The 17,433-nt window shown below is 44.9% G+C and overlaps 1 protein-coding gene and 1 long non-coding RNA gene across 2 annotated transcripts in view; one reads left to right on the top strand and one right to left on the bottom strand.

Annotated features, from left to right (window-relative positions):
• Window positions 1-12,802, top strand: part of LOC144509805 (polyhomeotic-like protein 2) — a 167,179-nt gene extending 154,377 nt beyond the window's left edge. Inside the window, exons 12-14 of the mRNA XM_078238624.1 lie at window positions 1,360-1,513; window positions 5,455-5,701; window positions 8,554-12,802. Coding sequence (XP_078094750.1) covers window positions 1,360-1,513; window positions 5,455-5,701; window positions 8,554-8,708 — 556 coding nt within the window. The 3' untranslated portion in view covers window positions 8,709-12,802. The remainder of the gene's footprint in view (window positions 1-1,359; window positions 1,514-5,454; window positions 5,702-8,553) is intronic.
• LOC144509813 (uncharacterized) overlaps window positions 1-17,433 on the bottom strand; it is a 74,196-nt gene that overhangs the window by 48,955 nt on the left and 7,808 nt on the right. The window lies entirely within an intron of this gene.

Raw genomic sequence — 17,433 nt, forward strand, 5'->3', positions numbered from 1 at the left:
GATTGAGTGAGAACATGTACAGATTCTCAGAGGAGGTGCCTGAGATCCCGGTGGAGAATGTGTCGGGGAGGAGGGATTCCTGTACCCACAGAGCGGCCGAATACCAGCCTGTTCTGCGGAAGCAGCGAGTGCTGCTCTCTCTCGCCTCATTTCCTCCTCCAGACCAAGGGAGACCCCGAGCAAGATCCCCTTGACAAAGTACTCGCGTTCCCCTGGTGACTCCTATAAGGTGTCCAATAAGCATCTTGTAGTACAATACTCACTTGAGGGGGGGGGGAATTCTCCCGTCCCGCCCACCATGGGAATTGTAGTGAGCGGGGGGGGGGGGGGGGGGGAGAGAAACCATGCAAAGGTCCGTTGACCTCGGGTGGGATTTTCCGGTTTTGGGGCAAGCGCGGCTGGAAAATTCCACCTGTCTTTAGATGAAAATTCCACTGTCTTTAGATGAAGTCCTCAAAATTTCCAGAATAAATGTCGATAATGTGACTTATTAGCAAATTTTCCCAGGAAGTCTCTCAAATGTGTAAAAAGTCCTTTCCAAAGCTGCAGCAGTGAACAGTAGAAGGTGATTGTACCTTTGAGTAGCATTCGACTTTCTCAGCAATGATAGATGTACTCCGGTTCAGCCGGTCGCTGTTAGAGGAGGTTGTTGGGTGAAGTGTTATCCACCAAAATGGCGAGAAGCCTCTGATGAGAGCTGACAAACAATTTAATCACCTATCTGCTCTTCGACAATCCTTGGGGTGGTTATTATTAACACGTTTCCAGACATGGCCTCATGGGCAACACACTCATTTCAGCTGAAGGACACCTTCATTATCACCACTGTAGCATCTAAAGAGTTTGACCAAGATCGCTCTCACCCACACATTCTGCCCGCGCCCCCCCATCCCAGAATACGAGTGACAGCCGGCACCATGGAAACTATATCTTAATTTAAGTCACCTTCATAAAAAGACAGTAGAAAGAAATTACATTTGTTTAAAGTGTCCTCCTGAAAGAAACACGAACTTTCACTCACCCGATGAAGGAGCAGCGCTCCAAAAGCTCGTGATTCCAATTTAACCTGATATTGTGAGACTTCTTACTGTGCCCACCCCAGTCCAACGCCAGCATCTCCACATCATGGCCTCCTGGAAGAAAGTTTGGCTATACTTTTGAAATACTTTTCCCTACTTTCTTTACACTAAAGGACAAGAATGCTTCTACAGCTGAACGCTACAGCAAAGTGATTAACATGGAATTTAGCAAACTGGATTTTTGTAATTATGATGTGTCAAATCAAACAAGTAACTGTTATCCAGTAAGGAGATAGGTTCTGTAAATCCAGCTGTTTCAATGTGCTCTGTTTATTTAAAGGTACAACGTTGGCTGCAGTAAAAGAGTGGGTCTCTTTAAACCAGACAAGAGTAAATATCTACAGAAGAAAGAAGGAGGCAAGTTAGGCCGGCGAGGACCAAGGAAAAACAGTTTGCACAACGCCAATAAAGAGCAACACAAGAAACAGCTGAAGGTAAGGACACACAATCACTGTGTCTCACTGAAATGATCTCCAGCCATGCTGGTGGCACAGTGGTTAGCACTGCTGCCTCTTAGTGCCAGGGACCGGGGTTCGATTCCTGGCTTGGGTGATTGTCTGTGTGGAGTCTGCACGTTCTCCCCGTGTCTGCATGGGTTTCCTCCAGGTGCCCTGGTTTCCTCCCACAGTCTGAAAGACATGTTGGTTAGGTGCGGATAACTGTTGGCCATGCTAAATTCTCCCTCAGTTATCTGAACAAGTGCCGGAGTGTGGCAACTAGGGGATTTTCACAGTAACTTCATTGCAGTGTTAATGTAAGCCTACTTGTGACAACAATAAATAAAATAAGCAATCAACAAAATGCCAATAGTTTTATGGTCACCATTGCAGAGATTAGCTTCCAATTCCAGATTTATTAATTGAATTTAAATTCCACCCACTGCCGTGGTGGGATTTGAACCTGTGCCTCCGGAACATTATTAGCCTGGGCCTTGTTACCAGTCCAGTGACTTTACCACTGTATCACTCTCTCCTTATATGATACTGTGCTATTTTGATATATTTCATGGTTAAGATGGGTCTGCTTTAAGAGGCAGTGTTCTGTTACAAGAGCAATTTGTCTGGTAAATGTGCAACAAATGCTAAAAATGCAGGCTAGTAATTGGTTTTGTCTAAGGAATGTGTTACTTTGTAGAGTTAAATAAACAAAAGGTCCATTAAGTTCTGAGATTTTAGACTTGGTTGATTGACAGAGACAAACTCATGTGATTAATGGGAGGAGCCGAGCTTTCAGGAAAGAAACAGTTTCATTTTCATTTTAAAGAGTTGCTGTCTGGGCTGCTTAAAAAAAAAAGCAATGTAACTCTGTAGCTCTCTCTTCAAAAGATCTCTGAAAGCTCTAAGCCTGGTAACCTAAGTCACAGCAAGTATGTCTGTGTTTTGCTAACTAGTTTTAAAGAGGACCCTTAAGTCTGTAAGAGAAATATTGATTGATTGGAACTAATTGTGATAGGTTAGCAATTAAGAATTGTATCTTGTCAGGTTTAAGTATTGTTCAGTTGTTAAAAGTTAAGCTAATTCATTTGTTAAATACAATTTGTTTTGATAAAAGCTTTCCAGTTTATCAGTAGAAGCGATGGCCTAATGGTATTATTGCGAGATTATTAATCCAGAAACGCAACTAATATTTTGGGGACCCGGGTTCGAATCCCACCACGGCAGATGGTAGAATTTGAATTGCATAAAAAAAGTATCTGGAATTAAGAATCTGCTGATGACCATGAAACCATTGTCGATTGTCGGAAAAACCCGTCTGGTTCACTAATGTCCTTTAGGGAAGGAAATCTGCCATCCTTACCTGGTCTGGCCTACATGTGACTCCAGAGCCACAGCAATGTGGTTGACGCGGGCAATTAGGGATGGGCAATAAATGCTGACCAGCCAGCGACACCCATGTCCCATGTGTGAATTTTTTTAAAAAGTAGAACTGCGCCTGGAGTGAAACATCCTATCCCCACACTAATGACAAAAATAGAAACTTGGTGGGGTCTAGTCTGCCTTCATGATATACCTTGGGGTTTCCGATCCGTACCCTAATGGAGATATAAAGAAAAACAATTGAACACTGAGTGAAGGAAGTGGAAATGAGCAGAGGCGATCGCCGCTCGGCCGTAGCTTGGGTTTTAAGTGAGGAGAGTAGAGTGAAGAGGCTGAAGGCGCAGCCACCGACGCAGGAACAGAGAGGGAGAGGATGAGAAGGGGGCGGGAATCAAAGGACAGGAGGAGGAGATACAAATGGGGAGGGAGAGTCCCTGGGGAGATTTTAATTACAACAACGAAAAATTTAAATTGAGGAGTTGGGGAAAGGGCATCAAAAGACGAAAGATGCCATTGGGACATGAACAAGCAGGGTTTACTGGCCCACTAATCTCTATAAAGATTATCAGCAAAGTTTGCATCTGAAAAGATACTGCAATCTATATAAGGCTGATGAACGTCTGTATTTTGTGGGAATTTTTCTCCCAAATTGCTTATTTTTCACTGTGAATTTAGATTTTTGCATAAAGTATCACCGATGATTGACCCTGAGGTTTGGAAGCTCAAGCTGCTTGATTGCCCGGTGCAGAAATTGAATTGAGAGACAGCAGCCTCAGATTGTGGACTCTGGTTTGGTCAGGACAGGGTTAAGATCGTTAGAGCAAAAATTTCAATTAGTTATCAACAGAGAAAATGAAAGCAAAGCTGCAGCCAGTTGGTGTTTGAACAGCCACCTCCAGGGCGACCGATTGTATTCAGACACTGAGTGTCCCAGCTGGGCTGTTCATTCTGAATAGAACGTGAATGAAGAAAGCCCAAGAGATGGACACAATACACGCAGCTGAGAGACATTTCTTGCCCAAGGACAGCGAGTCAGCGAGAATAACTTTGTTTAAACTGATAAAGAATACAAGTGGTGGAGAATAAGAAAAGCAAATGCCAGGAATATCATTATAGGAACAGAGTAATAGGCACAAGTACCAATAAATGAATCTTCCCCCCCGGGGCCATGTTCTTGCTGAATCTTTCCCCTTTATCCCAATCTCAGCCCTCTCCAGTACTCAGCTCCACACTGCCACGTTCTGCTAACATTATGCAGCTATATTGTATTTACAGAATGTGCCATCCTACAACAAAAATTTGCATTTCTACAGCACCTTTTTGATGTAGGAACATGTCCCAAGGTGCTTCTCCGCATCATTATTGAACAGAAATTAATTGTAGAATGTACGCTACTTCTGGGGAAACGGTACGAACAATTCTCAATCTTGCTGGACTATTTTATATATTGAAGAGCAGCAAGGGGGGGAACCAATGGCCTAGTGGTATTATCGCTAGATTATTAATCCAGAAACTCAGCTAACGTTCTGGGGACCCGGGTTCGAATCCCGCCACGGCAGGTGGTGGAATTTTAATTCACTAAAAACAAATCTGGAATTAAGAATCTGCTGATGACCACAAAACCATTGCCGATTGTCGGAAAAACCCATCTGGTTCACTAGGGATGCCCTTCAGGGAAGGAAATCTGCCATCCTTACCTGGTCTGGCCTACATATGACTTCAGAGCCACAGCAATGTGGTTGACTCTCAACTGCCCTCGGGCAACTGTAGATGGGCAATAAATAGGGATGGGGGCAACAGGGTGGCACAGTGGTTTGCACTGCTGTCTCTCAGCTCCAGGGACCTGGGTTCGATTCTCAGCTTGGGTCACTGTCTGTGCGGAGTCTGCACATTCTCCCCGCGTCTGCGTGGGTTTCCTCCGGGTGGTCCAGTTTCCTCCCACAGTCCAAAGATGTGCGGGGTTAGGTTGATTGGCCAGGCTAAATTGGCCCTTATTGTCATGGGATGCATAGGTTAAAGGGATTAATGGGGTAAATATATGGGGTTACGGGGATAGGGTGGGATTGTTGTCGGTGCAGACTCAATGGGCTGAATGGCCTCCTCCTGCACGCGAGGGTTTCTATGAAATGCTGGCCAGCCAGTGACGCCCATGTCCCATGAATGAATAAAAGTCCGCTTAATGAAAGAATTGTGTAGTTTCTGATTTCTGGTATTGGCTGCTCCTTATCATCTGTAAAGTGTGAAGAATCTTTATTGACAGACTGTGCTTTCACAGGAAGGGCATTTAGAAGCTGCCAAATTTACCTTTGAAAGAACTGATCATTTTTATTAATTTGTGGAGTGTCACCGGCTGGGCCAGCATTTATTGCCCATCCCTAATTGCCCCTTGAGAAGGTGGAGGTGAGCTGCCTTCTTGAACCGCTGCAGTCCCTGTGGTGTAGGAACACCCACAGTGCTGTTAGGGAGGACGTTCCAGGATTTTGACCCAATAACTGATATTTTTGAACAATGGGCTTTTCCTTTGACGCTCGTGTAATGTTTATCTTGTCTCCCGGCAGCCGCCGGCTAACGTGGGGTTAAGTCATGAGGACTCGAGCAGAGGGTCAGATAATTCCAGCTATGAAGAGCCACTGTCGCCTATCTCTGCCAGTTCGTCCACATCACGGAGACGCCAGAGTGAACGAGAGCTGGATATTCACGATATGAGGGTGCAAGACCCAATGGGAATTGGCCATCACTTCCTGCCAAGTGATCCCACCAAATGGAATGTGGAGGACGTGTGTGAATTCATTCGTTCACTGCCAGGTAAAGGCTTTTCATTTCACCAAGACTGTTTAAACTTTACCTGATGGGGTAAATTTAAGAAGTTGCCTCGGAACAATTCAAAACTAGTTACCTGGTCTTGAAAACTTTTAATTAGTAGCTATTGTGTATTCTTTATCGTTCTTTTGTGAATTCTGGTCTCTCTACTTTTCCTTTCTGTTGGGGTCTCCAGATCATTGAGATGAGATTAATCTGCTCCTATGACCCACGCTGCCAGAGTGAATGTGGTCTCCACACACTCTATCAATGCAGCTGAAGATGTGGAAGATAAGACAGAGAATGTGTGTCCCTCTTGGATAGTTCAATGATTTGGGACTAGCGCTGTGCAATGTCACTGGGAAATGAGATTTCCTCTGCTCTTAGCCATGAGACCAGTTGCAGTGTCTCTAATTCTGCCATTACACAGCTTTTGAACAGACTGGGAATAGAGGGATACAAACGGATGGTCTAGTTAGGAACACATGATCGGGGCAGGCTTGGAGAGCCGATGGGCCTGTTCCTGTGCTGTATTGTTCTTTGTTGTTCTGATGTGTAGCATATTCTAGAATGTGGAGATATAGGAACAGGAGGAAGCCATTCCACTACTTAATTCTGTTCCACTATTCAATTAGATCACGGCTCATCTCCATCTTAAATCCAGTTACCTGCCTTTACTAACAATTGATCAGTCTGAGTTTTGACATTCTCAGTTAGTGTACCTTCAGCAGTCTTTTTTGGTGCAGGGGGAAGAGAGTTCCAAGTTTCTACTAGTCTTTGTCTGAGGAACTGTTTCCTCAGATCAGCCCTGAACAGCCGAGCTTTCATTTGAAGGTTGTGTGGAACTCTCCCACCAGAGGATGTAATTGTCCTTTGCCTCACCTAACTGAATCTATTAGTTGTCTTAAACATCGGCAGCACAGTGGTTAGCACTGCTGCCTCACAGCACCAAGGACCCGGGTTCAATTCCGGCCTCAAAGAACAAAGAAAATTACAGCACAGGAACGGCCCTTCAGCCCTCCAAGCCTGCACCGACCATGCTGCCCGACTAAACCCTTCCGGGGACCATATCCCTCTATTCCCATCCTATTCATGTATTTGTCCAGACGCCCCTTAAAAGTCACTACCGTATCCGCTTCCACTACCTCCCCCGGCAACGAGTTCCAGGCGCCCACCACCCTCTGTGTAAAACATTTGCCTCGTACATCTCCTTTAAACCTCGCCCCTCGCACCTTAAACCTGTGCCCCCCAGTAATTGACTCTTCCACCCTGGGAAAAAGCGTCTGACTATCCATCCTGTCCATGCCTCTCATAATCTTGTAGACTTCTTTCAGGTCGCCCTCAACCTCTGTCGTTCCAGTGAGAACAAACCAAGTTTCTCCAACCTCTCCTCATAGCTGATGCCCTCCATACCAGGCAACATCCTGGTAAATCTTTTCTGTACCCTCTCCAAAGCCTCCACATCCTTCTGGTAGTGTGGCGACCAGAATTGAACACTATATTCCAAGTGCGGCCTTACTAAGGTTCTATAAAGCTGCAACATGACATGCCAATTTTTTAACTCAGTGCCTCGGCTGATGAAGGCAAGCATGCCGTATGCCTTCTTGACTACCTTCTCCACCTGCATTGCCACTTTCGGTGACCTGTGTACCTGTACACCCAGATCCTTCTGCCTATCAAATCAGGTAGCTGTTTGTGTCGAGTTTGCACATTCTCTCCTGTGTCTGCATGGGTTTCCTCCGGGTGATCCGGTTTCATCCCACAGTCCGAAACATGTGCAGGTTAGGTGGATTGGCCATGCTAAATTGCCCCTTAGTGTCCAAAGATGTACGGGTTTTAGGGATAGGGTGAGGGCCTGGGAAGGTACTCTGTCAGAGAGTCAATGCAGATGCAATGGGCTGCATGGCCTCTACTCCACTGTAGGGATTCTATGATTAATTTTTGTACCTGCTCATTTGCATTTTAGATCATTTCATAAGTATCAATTCATTCTATCCTTTCATTTAATTTCTTTCACTCTACAGCTCACAGGTCGGGTTAGATGCAGAATGATAAAGCTCTTTTTAAAATTATAAGTGGGTTTGATACGGAAAATTGTTCCTCTTGTGTGGGTTTGGGTGACCAAAACTAGAGGTCATAAATCTAAGACGGGCATTAATAAATCCAGTCAGAAATTTAGGCCTAACTTAACCTTCCTCAGGAAGTGGTGAGAATGTAGGGATCTCTGTCACAGGGAGTGGCTGTGGTGAATCATTAAGATACATTTAAGGGGAAGATGGAGAAGTCCATGAAGGAGAAAGGAAGAGGAGGTTGTGCTGCCGGTGGGGGGGGGGGGGGGGGGGGGGAGATTTGGAGTAATGTGGGAGGAGGTTAGTGTGGAGCACAAACACCAGCGTGGACTGATTGGTCTCTTTCACCCATGTACATTCAATAGCATTCTCTGGACTCACTCCTTGGTTCACTACAGAGAAACAGCATGGGAAGTGAAGTCCCTTAGCACAGATCCATCATGTCCGAGAGAGACCCTCTCCAGTTTTATTCCTGATAGACCATCACCAGCAGGGAGTTCCAAAGCTGAACAGCTCATTTTGCAATGGAAAACCCTGAATTTTTGAGATGCTTTGTTTAAAATTCCCGTTAAAAGATTCTACCCCCGAGATGTTATGGTGCAACGCCTGTACGTCTTAACTATTTCACTGCAATCTTTTGTGATGTGGTTGCTCCGAAGGCACTGAAACGAGCACCCATGGAATTTTTATCCTAACACTTGCTTCGGGAAGGGTAACGAGCATTTTGTTGAAATTCTAAGAACGTGTAAATTACAGGACTGTCAAGTTCTTCTCTCGGTTTCTCTTCAGGTTGCCAGGAGATCGCTGATGAATTCCGGACACAGGAGATTGATGGCCAGGCCCTTTTGTTGCTCAAAGAAGATCATCTGATGAGTGCCATGAACATTAAATTAGGGCCAGCTTTGAAAATATACGCCAGAATCAACATGCTGAAGGATTCCTAACCAGAAGCAATGGGACATCAAAGAGGATCATTGGACAGCTACGGTGACGGCTCTTCTATAAGCCAAAGTTTCTGGCCACTGTGATAGGTGCTCTTTGGAAAGGAAACTGAAATGTTGTACTGCAAGCTCCAACAGCAACAAAACAACTATTGGCTTCATGAGAAGCTCGCATTCCGGGTGCAGTTTTTCCCAAGTAAGGAAAAGGTTCTATTCCACAAGCAAGGATAAATGCAGAAATATTGGCGCAAGGAGTCACTCCCCAAGGTGATCCGATGTGTTGATATTTGGACAATGACTCTTTTACAGAATGCAACACTGACATCCTGAGAATAGTTGCTTTTTGGAACTAGATCTGTGCTGAGGTTGCTGTCTGTTTGAAATGCATGTTTAGAGATTAGACTTGCTTTAGAATGATTTGATAATCAACGGATCTATTTTGTGATCTCTCAATGTGCCTGGAATAACAAAATGGTGCTGTAAAACTACTCGATTTGTAATTGTACAAGGCAGGATGATGAAGTATATGTGTGGATGTTTCTAGAACTTTTAGAACATGTAAAAGAAACAAGTGACTTAACTTGCTGTCTGGGTGGCAGTATTTGCTTCACAAACTACAGCTGAAAATCACATGTAAACATTCAAATTCCCAACAGAGTTTACCAATAATTACATTTTCCCAAGGCCCTTTTTCCCCTCCTCTCTCAATCCTTTTTTAGTGAATTCAAGAGGCAGCTGATTAAACTGGGTGGCAAAGAGCTGACTAGCATGGTTTACTGAGCGGAACTGAGCTACACCCCAGCAGAAGATTCACCCAAGTGGACAAGGACAGAGTGAATAACTTTCCCACCCTCCTGGGGAAGGTGCCAGTTGCTGTTCGTCCATCTCCTGATCCTTAACCAAAGTGGAAGCTCTTGATAATTGAATCTGGGCAGAGTGGCAGGAGTCTATCACAGCCAGTCACAACCCTGACCTTCCCTAAGGCGCACTCTCCATTATGTCGAGAGTAGAATCCCGCTAACTGATTTCCTCCCCCGCTTCAACCTCCCAAATCCTAGAAGTGTTGAAGCTAAAGGCAGCATGGCTGCCGGGGCTGATTTCCCTGCTAACTCACTCGCTTGATTGGCATTTTACCAACTGAATCCTCCAATAGGCTCCCAATTAACTACTTTTGGTAAAATTGGTGAGGTTATTAGTGTCATACCACCATAACCACTTTTAGCCAAAGCTCTATAGCCAGTAGGTTGTAACAAAAGACCGTCTTACCACTTGACTGGTTGCAGAGTTTGGAGTCACACACAGCAACATAGGCTTTGTGGTCTAGTGCTTGACACGCCCTTCATTTCAGAGAACAGTGCACTGCTGGCCTGTGACCCTGAAAGAGACCAGCTAATCTCAAAATGTGGTATAACTTTATGTAGCAAGATATTGAAATGCAACTTGAACCTTGAGTCTTTGTTTCTGTGGAAGTGGCCACATATCCTGGATGTGCATCTGGTCACTTTCCTACTTTCAGTCTTGTTTTGGCAGTTCTTGAATTGAAGGTCTGATTTGCTTAGTAATACAGTAAGAAGTTTAACAACGCCAGGTTAAAGTCCAACAGGTTTATTTGGTAGCAAAAGCCACTGTGGCTTTTGCTACCAAATAAACCTGTTGGACTTTAACCTGGTGTTGTTAAACTTCTTGCTGTGTTTACCCCAGTCCAACGCCGGCATCTCCACATCTTGCTTAGTAATAAACAGGGAGGTTCACAACTGCCACTTAGTGTCTAATCTAAAAAAGATCCAAGTATTCAAATACCTATTTTATTGCTGGTCTATTGATTACTTCATATCAGCCACAGAAGGTTACGGTTTGTCTGTCCAACAAACCTATCCCTTGTTTCCCTTCATTGTGAGAATTTAATTTTATTATTTTGAGAGCTAAAAAGCAAGAATGTTTCCAAGCTATTAAGGGATTCAAAAAGACGCCAAGTCTGATTGAGGAAGTTTAACTCTTGGCTCCCCTAATAGCTTTGCACAATACTGGTACATTCACTGTTACAAAGTCTGCACTGTTATTAAGTTACAATTGCAATAGAAATAAATAACGGATTGTGATGCCACTGTTACATTCTTTTATCCTGGAAACTTGTCTGGCAAGGAAATATCCTTTTAAAGTGTGATAGGTGCATTCTGAATTTATAAAATTATATCACATTTTAAGAACCTACAAGTCAACTGCCCTTTCTCTAATTATAGTGACTCTGTTCCATCATCAGCTCCATAGAAGGAAATCTTACTATTTTCAACACTACAAGTGGAAAACCTTCGGATGACCAAAGACAGTAAATATTCGGTAATGTGGCTTATCATACTTGGTCATTTCTCCACCTTGTGTCTTCCTCTTTAGGGGAATTACGTGGTGATCGCGTTTCAATGTTCATTTTTGCAGAACTTGAATTTTTATTTCTGTGAAGGATAATCTTTACATTATAAGTCATTTGTAGTTTTTTTTAAATCTTTGTATTACTGCTTTTCGTGTATGTATTTTTGTTAAAGTATTAGTACTGAAATGTTTTTCTTTGACAAATGGAAGACAGTTTAAGTAACTTGCAGCTCAAATGATGTTCAAGTGAATAAGTTCCACTTTTTTCCAGTGAAAACTCCTAATTTTGAGCTCCTCTCTGGCTTATTGGGGTAAAGACACTGCCTAGTACGGTACCTGTGTAAACCGGGCAGCCCCTAGGTTTGGTTCACTAGCAGCGATAGTAAGACACTACAGCTGGTTTCGGTACCCCATGGGCTAGACAGGAAAGCGAGGGACAGCCACCTGGCTGAGGTTCTAAGAGAGCCACAGGTGTTGGTCAAACCATATCACGGTGAACCAGCATCTTCAGGGAAATGAGTGTGGAAATTTGAGGGGGAAAGCCTGCCCCCCCCCCCCCCCCCTCGCCAAAGAAAAGGTGTTTGCTTGTGGCTTGGGAGTCTTGTATCAGCTTGGAAATCAGAGGTCTCTGAGTAGTGCCCCCATGTTTCTCTCCTGAGAAGTTCACCAAAGTCAAATGATTCAAAACTTGTTGGTAGATTAGACAGAAGGGTTGATGAGTTAAAGACATCAGCTTTTGTACATCTTGCTTTTTACAACACCAGGTGTGTTGACCCCATTAAAGTTGTACGTTTTGCCCAATATAAACCAGCATCATGCACTGCTTCTTCAATCTTTTCTAATCTGGAGAAATTGGCGGGGAAAAGTAGCCTTTTGGCATTCTTAACTATACATTTTCTTTAATTTAGCTAGCTGCCTGCAGCCTAAGATATGACTTTAATTGATGTACCTGTGTAAAAGAAAGCAATAAACATTTCAGTACTAGTAGCTGCTGTTTTGAAAGACAACATTAAGATTTTTCGGCCAAATTACAAAACTCAAATGGAGTTACTTGAAGAAATGGAGCCGGAATTTAGTTATTTTGCCCTAATTTTTATGTTTGTTAAATTCCCAATATTTCATTTTTTTTTTACTAAAATGCAACAGAATGCATTGCTTTAAAATGTACATCACTCTTTGTAATGAATTGTATTTTTTTTTACATCTTAAAGCCATTCTTAAGATATCTTGTGTTGGTTGGATGCCTGCCTCAGGTTTTGAATTATATTCCAAGGTGCACGCACATGTTTTAAAAGCTGCATTGGATATTCAGTCATGGGGTTCTGGCAGTTTGCAATACATGTCCTTATTTCACCAAACCTATTGCTGACTTTCAGTAGTTGCAGGTGCTCTTTATGATGACCGATGTAAATGTGAATTCAGATAGCAGTGTTTACATTCCTGCGAGATGTCTTGTTTTCCCGTTACCGATGTGTTGCCAGGTTCAGCGCTTGGCGTTGCCTGATTTTGTTATCTCTAATAATGTTCTAATTTTTACATTATATAAATGGAGTATAATTGACACCATGCGCTCCTATGGATGCATTGAGAACCTGCTGAATGAGGTTGCAATAAATTATTACTGAGCTGTTCAACTTGTAACGGACGTAAAGCACGACCAGATTTGAGTGAACTGTTACTTCTGACTGCGGACATTTTTTTTCTATTTCCTGTGTTGGTACGTAATAAATCGATTTAAAAAAAACACAATGCTGTGGATCTTTATTCATTTTTGACAGATTTACATTAACTTTTATTTCCAAAGCCACCCAGTGGCAATGAGGGACGGCAGTGGTTAGCACTGCTGCCTCACAGCGCCAGGGATCTGGATTCGATTCCCGGCTTTGGGTCACTGTCTGTGTGGAGTTTGCACATTCTCCCCGTGTCTGCGTGGGTTTCCTCCGGGTGCTCCGGTTTCCTCCCACAGTCCAAAAGGTGTGCTGGTTAGGTACATTGGCATGTTAAATTCTCCCTCAATGTACCCGAACAGGCGCCGGAGTGTGGCGACTAGGGGATTTTCACAGTAACTTCATTGCAGAGTTAATGTAAGCCTACTTGTGACTAATAAATAATCTCCATCTCAGGTTAAAGTTTCAGGGGGATTACCTTGACGTGCAGTCACAGGTGGACAGAGTGGTGAAGAAGGCATTCGGCATGCTTGGTTTCATTGCTGAGAACATTGAATACAGGAATTGGATCGTCTTGTTGAAGTTGTACAAGACATTGGTAAGGCCACACTTGGAATACTGTGTACAGTTCTAGTCACCCTATTATAGAAAGGATATTATTAAACTAGAAAGAGCGCAGAAAATATTTACTAGGATGCTACCAGGACTTGATGGTTTGAGTTATAAGGAGAGGCTGGATAGACTGGGACTTTTTTCTTTGGAGCGTAGAAGGGTGAGGGGTGATCTTATAGAGGCCTATAAAATAATGAGGGGCACTGATCAGCTAGATAGTCAATATCTTTTCCCAAAGGTGGGGGGGGGGGAAGTCTAGTACTAGAGGGCATAGGTTTAAGGTGAGAGGGGAGCGGTACAAAGGGGGCAATCTTTTCACACAAGAGGGTGGTGAGTGTCTGGAACGAGCTGCCAGAGATAGTAGTAGAGATGGGTACAATATTGTCTTTTAAAAAGCATGTAGACAGTTACATGGATAAGATGGGTATAGAGGGATACGGGCCAAATGTGGGCAATTGGGACTAGCTTAGTGGTTAAAAAAGGGCGGCATGGACAAGTTGGGCCGAAGGGCCTGTTTCCATGCTGCAAACCTCTATGACTCTAAGCCTGGACTTGGAGTTTTTAAAGGGGGCGGGGGGGGAGGAACTGTAATGAAACAACAGCAGGACACAAAGTTAATACTAACAGAGGACGCAGAAAAACTCAATGGATCTGCGTGCCTCCATCAGGAGAGAAACAGAGTTCACAGCTGGAATTCTCCGGCCATTTGCTTCCCACCGCTGCTGCAAAAGAGGATGGAGAATTTGACGCTCGGCCAAATCTCTGTTCACTGCGGTGGGACCAGATAATCCCACTGGCATGAAGGCCAGAGAATTCCAGCCAACATTTAGAATTCTTTGACTTTTCATCCAAACTAAAGGGAGGAAAATGTGTTCGAGTTGTAAGAAATTGCAGCAAAGTTGCAACTTTCAGAACAAAAGATGCCTGGTGTGGGAGGGCGAACCTAACGGCAGTGATTCTCCCCATCCCACTGCGCCGGATTTGTAGTGCAGCGGGCTGGGAGACTTGAGAAGAGGCCGTTTCCCGGGCTTTCCGCTGGGCGCCACGGCGCCCACAAGTCTCCGGCAGCCGGATTTCCGGCTAGATGCCCATTTCTGGTATTTCACTCCAGTGAGTTTAGCACAACTCCCCACTTGTGGAGAGCTGGCGGCCCAATCCCGCTGGAGTGAAGGGAGGGCAATCGAGGCCCCCCTCCCCTCCCAGAGGGTCAGGTCCGGGGGGTGCCCCATGGCCATTGCCACCTTGGCAGTGCCAGCCTGGGCCCCCTGGCACTTCCCAAGGGGAAAATGCCAATGCCCAGGGGGCAGGGCCTGATTGGGGGGGGGAGGAGGGCCTCTGGGGGGCGATCGGTGGGAGTGACAGAGAGGGAGGCCAGTGATCGGGCCGGCCACTGGGGTGGGTGTGTTGTGGGGGGAGAAGGATCAAGGAGGGGAAATTGGGAGATTGGGGCTGCAGGGCGTTGACCATTGAGGCGGGCTGGGGGGCGGGGAGTCCAGGCTGGCCCATGTTCGGGGGTCTAGGGATAAGCCTGGGGGTGGGAGGGTCAATGATCGAGCTGGCTAGCAATTGTGAGGCCGGCAGTGCAGAGCCACTGAGCATGTGCTGATTCCGGCACTGACAGATTGGTGCGTGTGCAATGGCTCGCTCAGCCCTATGCTGCCAGTCTCTCCAGCGGGAATAGGTCCCACCCACTGATTTTCAGCGTGATTCAAGCTGAGGCTCTCTGCCGTGCAGAGTGTGAGAGCTTCATTTTGAAAGTCCCGCTGGAAAAACCAGTGGGATTTACTCCAGTTTTTACACAAATTCAACACGTAGAATTTATTTGGGAGAATCGGCCGCAACAACTTGGTAAAGTGCAAAATCAAATCGAGATCATTACATCAAGCAGCGCCCATCCATAGAATTCATAGAATCCCTACAGTGCAGAAGGAGGCCATTTGGCCCATCAAGTCTGTACCAACCACAATCTCACCCTAAATATTTACACTGCTCGTTTGCCTGACACGAAGCGGCAATTTAACAAAAAACAAAGAAAGGTACAGCACAAGGACAGGCCCTTCGGCCCACCAAGCCTGTGCTGGTCATGATGCCCTAACTAAAAAAAACCTCTGCCCTTACTCGGTCCGTATCCCTCTATTCCCTCCCTATTCATGATCACATCCAGATGCCTCTTAAATGTTGCTAATGTACCTGCTTCCACCACCTCCTCTGGCAGTGCATTCCAGGCACCCACCACTCTGTGAAAAACTTCCGCACATCTCCCTTAAACTTTCTCCCTTTCACCTGTGCCCCCTTGTAATTGACATTTCCACCCTTGGAAAAAGCCTCTGACTATCCACCCTGTCTATGCCTCTCATAATTTTGTAGGCTTCTATCAGGTCTCCCCTCAGCCTCCGTCTTTCCAGTGAAAACAATCCTCGTTTATTCAACCTCTCCTCATAGCCAACACCCTCGAGACCAGGCAACATCCTGGTGAACCTTCTCTGCACTCTCTTCAAATCTTTCACATCCTTCTGGTGACCAGAACTGCACACAATACTCCAAATGCAGCCTAACCAAGGTTTTATATAGCTGCAACATGATTTTCCAACTCCTGTATTCAATCCCCCGGCTGATGAAGGCAAGCATCCCATATGCCTTCTGAATCACCTTGGCCACCTGTGTTGCCACTTTTCAGGAACTGTGGACTGTACGCCCAGATGCCTCTGTATGTTAATGTTCCTAAGGTTTCTGCCATTTGCAGTATAATTCACACCTAAATTTGATCCCTCAAAATTCATCACCTCGCATTTGTCCAGATTAAACTCCATCTGCCATTTCCGTGCCCAAGTCTCCAGTCTATCTCTATCCTGTTGTATCCTCTGACAATCCACGGCACTATCAGCAACTCCACCAATCTTCGTGTCATCTGCAAACTTACTAATCAGACCTCCCATATTTTCCTCCAGATCATTTATACAAACAACCACGGTCCCAGCACTGATCCCTGCGGAACACCACTAACTACAGATCTCCATTGTGAGAAACACCTTTCCACCGCTACTCTCTGTCTTCTATAACCAAAATCTCACTAATTGTCCCGGCTGGAGACAATACACATCTCTTTAACCTGTGCTTAGCCCTCTTCCACTCACATTGTCTGTACCTTTAAGACTTGATTACCTGTAAAGACTCGCATTCCAACCATTATCTTGTAAATTGAGTGTGTCTGTATGTGCCCTGTTTGTGAGCACAACTCCACAGTCACCTGAAGAAGGAGCCTGAGACTCCGAAAGCTCGTGCTGCCAAATAAACCTGTTGGAGTTTAACCTGGTGTTGTGAGATTTCTGACTGTTCTATAACCAAGTCACTTCTGCATCCATCCAGCCAGCCCAACCCGAATCCCATGTGATTTTAGTTTTTGTACCAGTTTGCCATGTAGAAGCTTGTCAAATGCCTTACTAAAGTCCATATAAACTATATCCACAGGCCTTCCCTCATCAATTTTCTTTGTCACCTTTTCAAAAAACTTATTCAAGTTGGTGAGACATGACCTTCCCTGTACAAAACAATGCTGCCTGTCACTAACTAGTCCATTTTTCTCCTAATATGCATATATCCTGTCCCTCAGTAACTTCTCCAAAAGCTTCCCCACCACTGACGTCAGGCTCACCAGCCTATAATTTCCTGGATAATCCTTGCTTCCTTTCTTAAGCAAGGGAACAAAACTGGCTATTCTCCAATCCTCTGGAACCTCACCTGTGTTCAAAGAGGATGTGAAGATATCTGTTAAGGCCCCAGCCAATTCTCCCCTTGCCTCCTGCAGTAACCTGGGATAGATTCCATCAGCCCCGAGGACTTGTCTACCTTAATGCAATTTAGGGCACTCGGCACTTCCTTCTTCGATATATTGACATTCTCTAGAGCTTTCACAGACCGATCCCTGAACTCAACATCCGTCATGTCCTTCTCCTTGGTGAATACCGATACAAAGTACTCATTAAGGATCTCACCCACTTCCTGTGGCTCCACGCATAACTCCTCTCCATTGTCCTTGAGTGGGCCTGCTCTTTCTCTTGCTACCCTCTTGCTCCTAATATATG

The sequence above is a fragment of the Mustelus asterias genome, chromosome 22 (genome assembly GCF_964213995.1).
Source record: "Mustelus asterias chromosome 22, sMusAst1.hap1.1, whole genome shotgun sequence".
NCBI lineage: Eukaryota > Metazoa > Chordata > Chondrichthyes > Carcharhiniformes > Triakidae > Mustelus > Mustelus asterias.